We start from the raw sequence: 14,762 nt of genomic DNA on the forward strand, positions 1-14,762 counted from the left end.
TTAAAAAAAAAAAAAAAGTTTAGTTTACGGCTGAAAGTTCAGATTGTTACTGCAATTTAGAAGTAGGCTCACTTCTAAATGGATCCACTTCCATTTCCATGCAAACAATGAACCCATGTCATGTTCACATTGATGCACAGCCCTCTGTTAACACAATAGCCATAAGCAAAGTTTCCTATCTATCAATTAATGGAATATTGCTTTCAAGGTGCTGCCAATAACTCACCCCTGGTTTAGACAAGATGAACAGCAACTAAAAAGTTGGAAGATAGCAAAATATTGCAACTGCCACATACAGCTTTCATTTCTGAATGCTGCCCACATAGCTCTTTGAGACATGCAGTGTATTTTTACCACAAATAGAAACAAATATATTCGCATTAAAAAATAAATCTTTAAAGCATTTTAAAATGTATTGTTAAATGTTAATGTTAAAAACATGAGTATAGTTCGGGTGCAACTTAAAATTTCAAGAGTGCAAATAATAGAAGGAAACAATTCCTTTGCATCTGATTTCTAACCATAGCAGGTGTTCTCACTTCAGCAAGTTGTTAAGAAAAACTACATAGAACATATGTTTTCCATTGTTAGCTGCATAATCCAATAATATAGACATGCAGCATATCTGCATTCTTGTGAAAGCGAGGCAGTATGAAACATTCGTAAGCTAAACAGTTTGTGATTATTAAATCTGAATCGTGTGGATGATTTGGTCCATTCTTTTTTGGGTGGGAGAAGAGTTTAACTTGTGCTGAAAGCTAGTTATACAAATGGCATGAATATACAAACGGGGTAGGAGTCAGCTTACTAAAGCTATTAAAAATCATATAAAATATCTAGCATTAAAAAAATATCCAAAATAGTGAGCAGAACAGATGAAAACTCTAAATAAGGTTGAATGGGAGTAATAATAATCAAGTGTTAATCCAAATCAGAGATGTAACAATAAGAGCTGTATTACTATTTTTGCAAGATTTTTGTACAGCTTTAAAACATTTAATCAGGTGTTGAAATCTGTATCAGAATATTACTGTGTATGTATTATTAGTTAGAGGCAACCTGCAGTGAATTGTCCAAGGTCAAACAAAGCATTAACAGGGTGAAGAAGCCCAGAGGCATCCTGGCTTCCAGACCTCGCTCTGTTTGTGAGACGGCACAAGGACGTTATCGTTGCTTTGGGTCGTGCAGCAGCACCGTGGCTTTTCAGGGCTGTTGAGGAACAACACATGCTGCTAGATCATTGCAGTGTGAAGATTTTTTTTTTATTGGTAATTATTTTCAAAGAAAAACTCCCTATAGCTTTGAGCTAAATGTCTGCACTGCACCAGCTGCTATGACTGCAGCCTAGACGGATGTACCTGAGATAACTTTAAATGAACACCAGCTGATGGGGTGATGACCATCGCAGAAACCAGCTTATGGGGGAGTACTCTGAAGTTGCCCAGATCCCGAGCTCTGTATTGCCGCAGCTACACTGCTAATTAAAACTACCTGTTGCATGCCTGCACCATCTGTAATCTGGAAATCACAGTGCCTGCAACGTGTTGCTATGATACCTCTCGTGTAGCACAGCGACGTACAGCAGACACCCGTCCTCTAGCGTAAGGTCCCTGCTGCTGGGTGCAAGCAGAGAACCACGGACCCAAATCAGATGGGGAATTAGGGGACTAGATGATCCATGAAACCACACAGAGTTAAATGGGGAAATGAATTACAAAGATTCTCAACCAAATCTACTTTGAAAAGTAGCTCCAAAAATACCGTGTAGTTCTCTACTTGCACCACGGCATAGATCAAACAGAAATGTGTCAAAGTTGGGAATCTTACTGAATAACCCTGTCTGCACAAGTACTCCCATGGCAGTCGTGTTACCGCTCTGCTCAGATACCCTGTCCTCCTATTTAGAGAGCTTTGATTTGAACAGGGAAGGATTCTCATTGGTATACGATCTTCTTCGGGGCCAAATCTGTTTTAATGTATATTTTCCATATATAGGAAATATATTGTGGAATATAATTCATTCCAAATACAGTCACATAACTGCTCCTCCCAATTTTGATCTCAGTGCACAGGGTAGAGCAACAAGTAGATTCTGAATTCTACAAAACTGGTGTATCTGGAACTCATTTTTCCTCATCTTTCACCTAACTAGAAGGTCAAATCAAATCTGTATGGACTCCAAACATCAAAACTAATAAGGTCACAGTAATATAGACTGCAGTTAGAGGTAACAAAATAAATAAATAAAATAAAATAAAATAAAATCACCCCAAACTCTCACCATTCCTTGTTCTGGGAGACCTTTAGAATTCCCTTTCCAAATGGGCCTAGCCTAATTACATCTGAAAAAATTCATTTTATTAGGGCATCTCTAATGAACAATACCTATAAGGTAATTATTCATTTTCCTGCTCTGTGGTGAGTCATTTTCACTGGAGGAATGCAAGTTCAACAAGTACCAACTTACACACGCACACAAACAAATGGCTATGTACTGTTCTGAGCTAGTAGCATATTTTCACCAGACGGTATCAGACATCATACAGCATGCGTGGGGATAAAGAAGACCCCACAAGAATGTTAAGGATCTGTTTCCTTTTTACTTTCAAAGACATACATATCTTAAAGTTACCCAAGTTCTGATGCCTGGGCGTAAATCAGAATGTTAATCCCTGCACAATACGTAACCAAAACCAACCCTCACCCTCTCTTCCAATAAAGGACTTGAACTCTCTTGCACCTAGAGGAAAATACGATTCCTTGCTGAGTTATGATGACAATGTTCTTCATGGGTTCATTTTAATCTCTTTTTAAAAGTGTGGGTTTGTATCTCTCTTACTTTGTTTATTGTATTCATAAACACATTTGGAAACAGGCATATTTGGTGACTACATTTTTTGTGTGTCTATAGTCCCAATTTTAAACATATAAATAAGAAAGGACTTACAATTTTTTAGAAGTTCCTGCAGAAAATTTTCTCCTGGTGCTACCAACATATCCATCCTTTCTCTTTTAAGCATGGACCTTCTAACCTGGCAGGTGCAGTGGCTGCACAATATATTCAGCAATAATTACTTCAGAAAAAACGAGCCCCATACTGTTCTAGCACCTGGGAGAGATTGTGCTGAATGCCCACATTAGCTCACATTTCAAAAGGAAACACCTGCTTTTGACATTTTAAAGAGACGAGTGCAGCTCCTGGGCAGAAATGCATCTGCAAGTGTCAATGTCTCTCCCTGACTTTCTGTACCATGCTATTTTCCTTTCAATTGTGTGGGTTTCTTTTCTCCTTGGTGCACTCCTCTTCCTTCCTGCAAGTATACCTTTGATTTCATTTCATGACATACCAGTTTGTCCTCCCCCTCTCGGTTCAAAGGCTTTTTCCCCTGTTCCTGCCTCCAGACACTGATTTTTGTTTCCAGAGAAGCAACATCATCCCATATTCCTTTTCTGAACAACACGCACATTCTTATTGGCAATGTTCACTTCTTCATTAATGGACAAAGGAGTCATTTTTTTCTTTTTTTTTTTTTCCAAAAATAACCTTTTATCTTTTTTAATAGATTGATAGAAGTGCTTCATTTTTCCTGGCACTAACGAAACTTTTGGGAGTGTTTTCAGCTTTCACTTGGTGCAGTTTTAATTTTCTGTTGTTCTCGACATGTAACTTTAGCTGTTGCAAAGAGCACAAACAGAATGCAGACAGAGGCAGCACAGCGAGCATGAAGTCCTCCTCACTTGTGCTGCACCTTGTTTTCTACTGGCAAAAATAAAGGCTGAAAAGCAACTGAAGAAAAAAAAAAAAAAGGCTTTCATCACCAAGGTGGACCGTTCCAAACAATTCCCACTGTGTGCCACGTGCCCACCTGCCAGGTGTCTGGGTCTCTAAATAACAGCTGAGCTTTTTTGGAAACCTCTTGCCAGTTCTGAGCAGCTCGTCACCTCTCCACAACACTCAAACTGTCAACTGGTCCCTGCCACAGCTTGTCCCAAGGAACTATGCCTGCCAGCAACAAAATTAGTTTCTTAATATTTAAATGCAGGAGGAGCACGGGGTATTTCTTTGGGCAGCAGTCCCTTGCTGCTGTCTTCGTGCTTCTTGGCATTCAAACCAGCTCCATCCAGGCTGGCTCAAATATCGCCTCCACGTGCTGCAACTGTTTGTGCTATCCAGTCAGAACAGAAGAAAAGGTGAAGTTAATGCTAACACCTGTTTAATTCCTTCTGCCACTCCTTTGCTATGCAAGAACTGCTGCTTTTCTCAAGTAAGCAGATAGGAAGTGAGCAGGGGATGTTTCAGGGACACGACTGAAGCAAAACAACAGCAATGGCTCTGGTTCAATTGCTGGCTGTGATATGTAGATGCTGTTGGTGCCAATGGCTTAATTTTTCTTTCTGTGCTACAGCTTTGTGTAATTCCAATTGAAATGGTGAGGAAATACAATATCAGACTCCTGTGTGCCAGATAACACCACTAACGATCCATCTGCAAAATATGTTACTTGTTTCATTTAAGGTTAATTTGAAGAGGAGGGGGATTCATTAGGGAAGACTCCACAGCATGCTGACATTAAGTAGTTTTGCCTCTGACTTGTGCACTTGGCAACGTTAGAAATCGCCCTGCCCAAACGGGAGCTCTTGGGTTCTTTGCAGATTTGCAGACATGTTTAAGTAGCACTGACAGGAGGGCGCTGCTGAAGAAGGGCAGGGGTTGAGCTCCAGGCAGAAGGAGCAGGCTCTGCCCTGAAGCATGACACTCTACAAAGCCCCTATATCCCTAAAGCGAGGAACAAGAACCTGACATGTTTCCTGTTTGCTATTTTTGCCCATCTATTTGTTCCCAGAAGTTCAACATTAGGTTCCTTCTGGCTTTTTGCAGGAGGGAAAGGATTGCCACTTGTGTCTCTCTGAGGGGAGCTGCCACCCTGAGTTGGCAGGGCTTGGTCCCATCAGCAAACAGGCCGGTTTGTCAAAGCCCTGAGCAATAAAACTTTTTTGTTTCTATATATATTTTCTCTATATCGCTTCTTGGGATTCCACAAACCTTTTCCCACGAAGTCCGTTGTTATTGTGCTTTACTGAATTAAAAACAAACAAATGAAAAACACACCAGGCAAATATAAGCAACAAGGACAGAAATCAGAAGAGTGTGAAATACAAATCATTTCTTTCAAGGAAATGTGTATCTTTCTTGAAACAGGAAATTTTGGTACAATAAATTAGTTGGGGATTGGCAGCTAGAGCCTTGTTCATTGGCAAGTATAAATGGCAGCAATATTTAGTGGCTTGAAAGAAGTGACTGAGCTCGGCAGAATTTTCTGAGAAACTCAATCAAATCTAACATTTCCTACCCCATGTTTTATTATTTTTAGACAGGTGAGGTTAAAAAAAAAAATCCTGACTCACTTCAGTGTTTTCCTATGGCTCCAACACCATGGAGAAAATGCACAACAGCCCACAGCAGCACACAGGTGCTGAGGTCTCACTGCAGCCAGGTCACAGCACAAATTTCGTCACCCAAACAGGAGGAAAGGCACTGTAACTAAATTGATACCTATTTAGGTAAAGTGGTTGCAGAGCAGGGATTCTGATAAGGAATGAAATGTCTTGATAAGCATCTCTCCTTTGCCTCTATGCTCCTTCTTTTCCTGCTTCCTATTTTGCTTGAACTAATTCTTTCTCTCAGCCAGGCTAGCAAAGCTGATCAATTTTTGATAGGTGGTCAATTTCCCATCAAACTGTTTTTCTCTCCCCGATAGATAATTGCTTTCCAACAGAATGATTTTTCCCTAGGAAAATAATGAGTTTCCTCTGAAAATGTTCTGATTTTTCTCATAACAAATTTTGTATATATGAAAAAACTGCCTGCTCTAGATTTTCAAGATTTTTGAAAAGGCAAAAATAAACATCAGCTAAATTAATTTTGATTTCTTCAGTGGAAATATCAGGCTCACTTTCTACACTAGCTGCCTTGCACTATACATAAATTTTTTAGAGAAAACATGAAATCTGTTCCTGAGCACTGCCACAGAAGCTTTTCTGGGAGAGGAAGACCAAAGATATCTACTGTTAAACTGCTGTTATCATTCACATGGAAGTCACTCTGAGTACCCAACAATTACTGGAAAGGCATTATAGCTGCTACTGTACTCGTATCTCATCATCTTCTTTAATCTGGACAGTTTTTGATTAAAGAAGTTATGCCTGCTATCTCAACAAGACAAAAAAAAAAAAAGTTTTGCTTAAAAGTTGGGCAATATCCTTACCTAATAGCATTTTTCTTGAGCTCAGGAAGTTTAGAAGCATGATACTTTCACTGGTTACTATCATAGATTTTGGTTAGAATCAAACCATTCCAGCCAGCATGACCAACCAGCTGAAGTTTCAAACTAATGGACAAAATCACTTGCCACAACATATTGTGCATATTTACTCAAAAAAACAAAACCAAGGGAAAGCTTAAGAACAGTTCCTGTTAAGGCACTAGGCAGCAGAGGTCATGCTATATACTTTGGGGCAAGATCCTACACCCTTACATGAGGGACATCCCGAAGTGCTGTCGCAAGAACCTTCACTTGCTTTTCCATAGGGGACCAATCTAAAACATCCCTCTCTTGATCACAAATACATAAAGGAAATGGTGCTAGATTGTCTCTTTTCTATTGTGGAAAAATATTTTCCTCCTCCTCCAGGACTAGGTCTGTGAGTACCACCAGCACAAGAGGAATTCTGTGAAAACAGAAGAGAGAAAAGAATGCGGTGCCTGGTAGGAATATAGGGAAAATGTCACACATGTCACTTGTGAAGAGACCTGAGGTTCAACAGCCAAATTTGTTTTCTCTAATGGAGCAGAGACACGTGCTAGCTGCCTAGCTTGTCCCTACCACTGTGCTGGACAGCTCCATAGGGACAGTTCTGACCCATCTCAGCAAGCTTTTATTTGGCTGTCAGTCTGAAAAAATAATATTCCAAGGCTGAAGGTAAAAGCTTAAGTCTTAAATGGGTTTAGTAAGTCATCTCCTTATTTTTGCTTGTGGGTTATATACACACTGAGGTTCTGATGGTACAGACTTTACCTCTGCTGCTCACATCGATACAGGTGCCTCTTCCAGACAAAACTTTGCGTGACTGAAACCAGTTGCTACACGTGTATAAGGCATGCACAATTCACCTCGTAACAGGCACCAAAAAAAATCCTGGTTTTCCAGGTCCTGAAGCTGGCATACTTGGGGCTACTGTTCACCATTCATAACATCCCAATATATGAATGTTTGATGCTGCCAAAATGTTTATACAAAAAGTGTGAAATTCTGAAAGAATTTCTCTGCTTTATATACAGAGTTTTGGCAATGGCAAGCATTAAAAGTAGATTGGCATATTGACACTTTATTAATTTCATAGGGTTGATTTTTCTTTCTCCATATCTGCCAAAACAAATTAATATCCTAAAGACAAGTTGTTGAAAAAAAATCCTCAGATGACTGCCAAAATCTGACTCTTAGGTCAATACTAAGGCTTCTAAATACACTGTCTGTTTTTCAGAAGTTCAAAGCACTCATCTGATACAATTACCAGCAAACTTCTAAAGTGCATTTGAAAATTTGCCTAGTTGTTTCAGCTTGTTAAGATCTGAAAGCCAAGCTTAAAGCCTATGCTTTAAGATCTGCACTTTTCCCTGAACTTCAGTGTTGAGCTGAACGGAGGAGGGAATCACATGGTGTGTGTGTGTTTAAAAAAATGAGGGAGGTTTCGATGTAAAAGGCTAAACAGACAAATGAAGAATACACTCTTGGAATACCAATGCTGGCCTTATTAAGGAAGATGTGTTACCTGCAAAGGGAATCATAAGCATTTTTCATCAGTGAACTTCTTTCTCTCTTTTTCCCTTCTCCCCAGAAACAACCCTCAGTTCTGCAGTTCAGCATCATCTGTGATATGGTATGATAACCCAAAAAACTACCAATTCGGAAGCAATATTGTTGCCAATCGAGTCACTCTGACAATAACAGATATAATAACTCCTTCTTCCCTTATATCCTCTGCTGCAGGCGACTAAGAATGTTATTCTTATTTTCAGTCTGGGTTTCTACAATGCTGCAAAATGAGAATTTTACACTCTACAGATGTGAAAGTACAGAAAGGGACATCTAGTATGATAGGGAAAAAAACATTGTACACAGCCCTTAATAAATATTCTGTTTCCCAAGTGGATGTGACCTGCCTCTGGTTACACACAGGAGCTATACTGGATAGAACCTCACAAGCCTTTGGTCACTCTGACAGTCTGCCCCATCTGCCCCATCTCCAAGCGTGAAGAGGAAGGCCTAATTCCTGAACTCTTATGCTTAATATTCATTCTGAAGGTTTTCTTCACCATCAGTTATAACTCCTGACAGGCCTGTTATCCATTTATTTGCCCCAATTTCTGCCTTCAATGAATTTCTCTGCCAGTTAGTTCCAGAGTTTAATTACTCTCTGCGATAGAGTATTCCTCTAAGGTGCTCTTAGATGCATTTTAGACAACTATTGCTGGCAGGTGACTTTATACACTCCCAGATAATCAATCACATGCAAGGAATAGTGTTTGAGTATGCAAAACTGTACACAGAAAATCAAAGGTTGTCCTATAAATATCTGGCCTATGCTATTTTCCATTACCCATCTGTCTTATACTGCAGAATTTTAGTTAACCCTCAATTTCGCCACTTTCTCTTCTTGTGCTTCTTGGAAGGTTATTTCACACTCCCTCCTGACACTCCACTGCTATGGGACACCTGCTATTTAAATGACTAGATGGTCTACTGCTTATTGCAGAATGTTTCCTTTCTAGACAAGGGGTTAATTGAGGAGATCTGTACACAACATTTTCCTCAGTCTGTTCTACATTACAGTAATTAACCTTGGGTCCAGGACAGCAGACATGAGCAATTTGTTTTCACATGATCCTTCAACTGAGAGTAGTCTTCCAGAGAGTCTCTGACAAGCTTTGAGAATTGCTCCTTAAATCCCAGAAGTGAGAATACCTGCCTTGTATCAATCACAGTTGTACTGAACTTTCGTTTGTTTTCAAAGACAAATGCTACTTAAACATCTAAAATAATCATTATACATGCCTAAAGAATAAATAGAAATCTAATTGACAAAGTATGTGGCAGTATTACAGTAAAAGTGCTCTGCAAAATTTCCATCTATATTCCAGCTGCATTACAAGGGACCAGAGTGATAAAATTGGATTTAAAAAGCCTCATGGTCAATCAGATAGTTGACTCTACCGATGCAGTTTTCTTCCTAAAAGTCTTAAGCGACTGCTAGCATCAGGAAGACACGTAGGAGCAAGTAGGGAGCATATCCAGCCGTGTGGACACTGGGGTCACCCCCAGGGAGCTCCACGATGCTGCTGCAGTTTAGGCAGATGCTGCACACAACAGCTATTTACACTGTGCAGGTGTGCAGAGAGGCACAGAAAGAAGGAAAGAGAGGGCCTGCTTTCTAAAATCAAAACTTGAAAACTCCAGAAAGTGCCTAAAGGCCAGCTGAAAGCTGATAGTCCAGTCTGGTCTGATATGAGGCCAGCATCCATACCTACAACCAGTGAATCCCTGAAGAGCAGTAAACAACCCTGTGCAATCTTCAGAGGAAAACAGAGGTAGCAGGTCACATACGATTCATTCCATTATCAACTTCATAAATTACATACTTACATACAGCGCTTACATACAGTAATTCGTGTGAAACAAACTGCATGCATGGAGGAGAAGAAAAAAGGCCTTTATCAGAAGCTTCCAGGCAGGTGGTTTAAAATAGATGGGAAATTAAACTCTGAAATTCCACAGTAACCTGATTACAAATTACAAGGTACAGTTCATGCAATTAGGAGTAGATACAGTCAAATCACAGCTTAAGCAAGCTTGAGGTCTAAAAATATAGAAGGAAAACACTCTGTAAGCCACAGGCAAAGCTCACAGGAGATGGTGACATGGGCATCAGGGCCAAGAATGCGGCCCTGCCCAGGCCATGCTCGCAGAAGAGCTGTGGATATGGCACTCAGTCTAATGCACTGAGGAAGATCTAGTCCTCCGTTAGCAGTTATACATGCAGACAGAACGCAATACTGGAAAAGACTACCTCACTTTTTCACAGTATTAGATTAGAGCTTACATTTTGCAGCTGATACTTCAATAGAAAAGAGAGGAGATTTAGACTTCTGCAGATATCATTCCTAAATTGTCATGTGTAATTACAGTGTTCTTTGCACAAACTATGCAAGCAGCTATTTTACTAAAATGTTTACCATTCTGTCCTATATAACATGGTAGCATGGCTGTAGGAGTTATTCAGATGAATCATTCCAGTAGTCTCAGAAAAATACACATTGCTTTAATAAATAGATTATTCAGATGCATATTTGTTAAATTATCAATTCATCTCTCTAACAAAATGAATAACTTTAAAATACTTGCTCAGCTACCTATTTAAAAACACCACAAAAGTCCAGCTAATCCATTATTTGATGATAATTACTCTACTAGCTGTAGATGAAAGCAACAAAAGAAAGAAAAAGCTCCTTTGACAGCTTAATTCCCACATCTCAGTATCATCCTTGATCCAATGCTCTAAGATACTAAAATAAGGTAAAGCTCAATGTTAATTTTCATCTTATTCACCATTTCTTTTAACATACAGTTCTTATCAGCCAGCTATCCACAAGAACTACTCTATGGCTGTCTCTATCATACAAAGGTAAAATCCTGGGATAAATTATAAAGTGAATTTGTATTTTGAATCAGAAAAAAAATAGGATTTAATTTTCTTGTTAGGGAAATGGTTGCATTCATCAGATTTCTTGTCAGATGTGACTAATTTTAAAATGTGTGCTTTTATTAATCAGTATGCTTTGGCCTCACACTACTTTTCATTTTGTTTAGATAAAACCAAAATCAGACAGAAGGAAATAAGTATCAAGGGCAGCTTCTGCAATGAACAAATGGAACAAATTTCAAAGAAACCTTTTACCTGAGTTCATAACTAGAATTTGGAAGCTTATAAAATGACCCATTATTTTCCCACATATTCATTTGAAAAAGTATGTTTGAATTTTGCAGTTACAGAGGGTAGATCAAGGTCTCAGTCCTAAAAGCTTTTTCTGGCCTTAAATGCTTAACTGACCTTCAGAATTATATAAAAACAACCAAAAAACACACACAGCTAATTCTGAAAATGTGAACTGAAATAGAATGACCTGCATGCTCAGTGCTTGTAGAACAAAAGCTTTCACGCAATGTTGAGAAGCATAGAACATTTTACTTTCTCTTCTGCCTCTTCTCCAGGGTTGACTTTAGTACATGGAGTAGGAACCCATAGTACATTTTCTTGATTTTCACATCTCCTGAGAAACCCACAACTCATCTTTCCTAAGAACTTCAGTAACATTTCCTATATGTTTTGTACTGTAGTCTTCCTGATTTTTAGGGAAAAAAAAAAAAAAGCAACAAGATTTGTAGACTTGCCCAACATCACAAGCAAAGTTAGTGGTAGAAGGCCAGAAGAATCAAGAGATCTGATTCCCAGGTGAATCTTTCAATATTGTACCATAACCTTCAATTCTGCTGCCTTTGACATGCTGAACTGAAATTGGAATAGTTTCAAGAAAGCTTCCAATGCACCTGCAGTCATCTAAAACTTTTTATTAGAAATCAAGAGAAGGTGCTCTAGCTTCTCTTCAAAGCTTTACAGTATATTTTCCCTGGGTTGTTAGTTGTAGTACAGAGAAAGTGATTCACGATGAATAATTTATCCAATGAATTTAATCCGGTTTCTTACTTCAGCAATAGCTATAATCAGATTGTGATTTTCTCCCACCTATTTGTTACTTAAAACTGCTTCACAAATTAATTTAGCAATTGCTGCCAGTTTACTATAGTCTCATTTATCTGATTACCAAAGGAGAGTTTGAATTGTTTTGACAATAGGAGTTTTGTAAAATGGATGGAATTTGCAATGTATGGTGTAGTCACTGGCAGCCACCTCAGCAGAACACAAAGCGTGGAATGCTATATCCAATGTGCAAACAGCACTGAGGCTTTAGGCTTTAAATTAGAACTAATCTTTATATAAATATAGAAAATAATTCAATTACAGAACAATTTCTATCCAAACTTTCTGCAAAGGATTTTATTCTAATTATCTAGACATTTCACTTAGAATATAAATAAGTAAAATTTTCCTAGGTGTTCTTAAATTTGAGGACTCTAGTTTACCATCTACTTCAGCAGCTTGCTACCAATTCCTTTCTTTATATGATTGATTTATTGGCCTTTTATGCATGGGTGTAATCCCACATGAAATAAAAGAAATTCACCGTAAGAAATATCAAAAATCCAAATTCGTAACATAATGCAAGTAATTTGTACATTGTATGCTTCTGCAGAAGAGCTTTATTCCTGAAACGGGAAGTTTAGATAAAAAATATTTTAACAAAGTCTGAAGAATTGCTATAAATATTAGTCTAAAGGTGGTTCTAAAAACTGTTCTATATTATATGAGAATAGTGGCCATAGACATGGCTCTGGAATTAGGCCCAGAAATTGTTTGAGAAACTGTCCAAGAGGCAGCCCTGAGGTAGCCCTAGAAATGGACCCACAAAAAAATCAAGTGGCGTCTCCTGAGGCTGATCTATAGGCCATGCCAGAACACACCCTCAAAACCAAAAAACAATTCCAGAATTTGTTGGAGGAGCGAATTTGTGCTAGATGTGACTGCAGGACCAGAACAAACACTGGGAACCTCCAGAACCATCTAGTGGGAGAAACAACAGAACAATTCATCCCTATTTACACTCACAGAACTCACTACTTGACCTCTTTTAAATGATCCATTTTCCACAAACCCTTCCTTTCAATAGTTTTTATCCGGAAACTATGGTCTGCTGAAATTGTTTTCAAATTCAATAACTCAGTGGAGCTATTTTCAACTTGGTTTGAAATGAGGGAGATGAGAAACACGTCAAGTAGCTTAAACAAATAGGAAAGGTAGGATTAGGACAACCAAGGAGGCAGTACCATTTTGTACAGAGGATGGGAGAGTGGCAGGACTGTCCATTTGTTTGTTTTCATCTCCAGAATTAGATACCTTAGATCTGCTAACATATTGTTGTTTGCTTTTTATATCCCTTCTTTATGAGCTCTGAGAAATCATTCTCCTCACATTTCAGCAATGACTATAAAAGCATTCATCACTTGCTGGTGGTTCACTGTATGTTACCCACGTATTTTGGTTTTAAGAGAGGACTAACCAACTTTTAAGAATGAACTTGTATTAATACATTGGCCACCATCCAATGATCTACAACCACTACAACTTTTTTCAAGATTGTCAGTTTCCTTCCTATTTCCCTGATTTCTGCTTAACTGACAAAGATTGTTTATTTCTCGACACCTAAGATTTATTATTTCTTTAAAATGTTATCCAACACTAAAAGTCCTATGAATTTTTAAAATAGAGCTGACAAAAAAATAAGTAAAAGATAGATACACATTGCAAATATTTATATTAAAGGTACATTATCTGTTGGGAATCAAATACCAAAGAATAAAGTATCATAAGTCATAACTGTGCCATATCGTCAGACGATATAAATCTGATTGGTACAATTTACCTCACTGGAGACAGACTAGCTCATGGTCATAGTAAGGCAAAATCTAACATCAGCAGTCCAATTTACGGGCATGTCTAAATCTCATTGTTACTTTATTAGCATGTACAAATTCCTTTCTTTTCATGCAGCTTGTCAGTAGAGGACAGATCTTTAATACTCAAAACGAATTTTCAAAAAATGCTATATTGGATGACCTTGCATATCACACAACATGCGCCAAAGTATACAAACGAACAGAAAAAAAGTGTTGCCTTATGGAGGAGATATACACAGTCCAAAAGTCTTATCAGTGACAAAGACTAGAGCATTAAATTTACATGTCTTATGACAGTCACTGAAGATAGCAAGACAAGCAGGGGAACAAGCTCTGTAATTCTGCCTTCTTCTTCTTCTTCCTTCCCACAACAGTTTAATAGTATTTGATTCAAGAGTACTGAATTCCTTGGTCTGTGCTTTTGCTGTGTTTTAATCCAAATTATCATGGGACTTCAACAACAACAACAACAAAAATGACATGAAAAAGACTGATTGGGTGGCCTTTTCCACACGTAAAGGACAGCAGAAAAGACAACAGATCTATCAAAGGCAAATAATCACCGAAGAATCAGATATAATAGCAGCAGTATGCTTAATCCAAATACAGAAGTTGTCTGCACATTTCCAAGAGTTTGCAATCTCTAAATCAATCTAATCTTCTTAGGACAGCCTCTAACAATCCAGAGTAAGAAATATATTCCTTAGAAATGTCACTTCCAAGATTCCTCCCCCATGGAAAATGCAGAATTAGAGTAATTTAGATTGGAAGGGATCTCTGGGGGGCATCTGGTCAAACCCCCACACAAAGCAAGGCCAACTTCAAAGCCAAATGCTAATGTACAGCAACTGGGAACTTTCAAACCCATTTTTACTTCAGTTAATGCCATTTTCACCCTTTGTCAGATAAAACAGCTACAGAATGTCATAGACAGATCTCTGACACATCCTTGAGCGAAGAATTCAAAACACAAATAGCAATACTTCAGACTCCTACTAAGCTTGAGCCAAACCTCTTAATTTAGTATTTCGCACTGATAACTCTTGTTTTATCCCCATTGAGAAAGCCCTGTTT

At 38.4% G+C, this 14,762-nt stretch overlaps 1 protein-coding gene across 9 annotated transcripts in view; it reads right to left on the reverse strand.

Annotated features, from left to right (window-relative positions):
• Positions 1-14,762, reverse strand: part of LOC308178967 (uncharacterized protein) — a 308,966-nt gene that overhangs the window by 159,521 nt on the left and 134,683 nt on the right. Inside the window, exons 1-2 of one of the 9 annotated variants that reach the window (XR_013940077.1) lie at positions 2,948-3,606; positions 536-1,209 (exon numbers count right to left, since the gene is read on the reverse strand). The exons of 4 other annotated variants lie outside the window; for them this stretch is intronic. Coding sequence is in view for 1 of the 5 variants with exons in the window: in XM_080558283.1 (XP_080414409.1) it covers positions 1,092-1,209 (118 nt within the window). In the remaining 4 variants the exon portion in view is untranslated. Of the gene's footprint in view, positions 1-535; positions 1,210-2,947; positions 3,607-14,762 lie in introns of those variants that run through there. 4 more of the 9 variants (XR_013940074.1, XR_013940075.1, XR_013940076.1 and 1 more) reach the window with 4 other exon arrangements.

The sequence above is a fragment of the Anser brachyrhynchus genome, assembly GCF_964034855.1.
Source record: "Anser brachyrhynchus genome assembly, chromosome: 16".
Lineage (NCBI taxonomy): Eukaryota > Metazoa > Chordata > Aves > Anseriformes > Anatidae > Anser > Anser brachyrhynchus.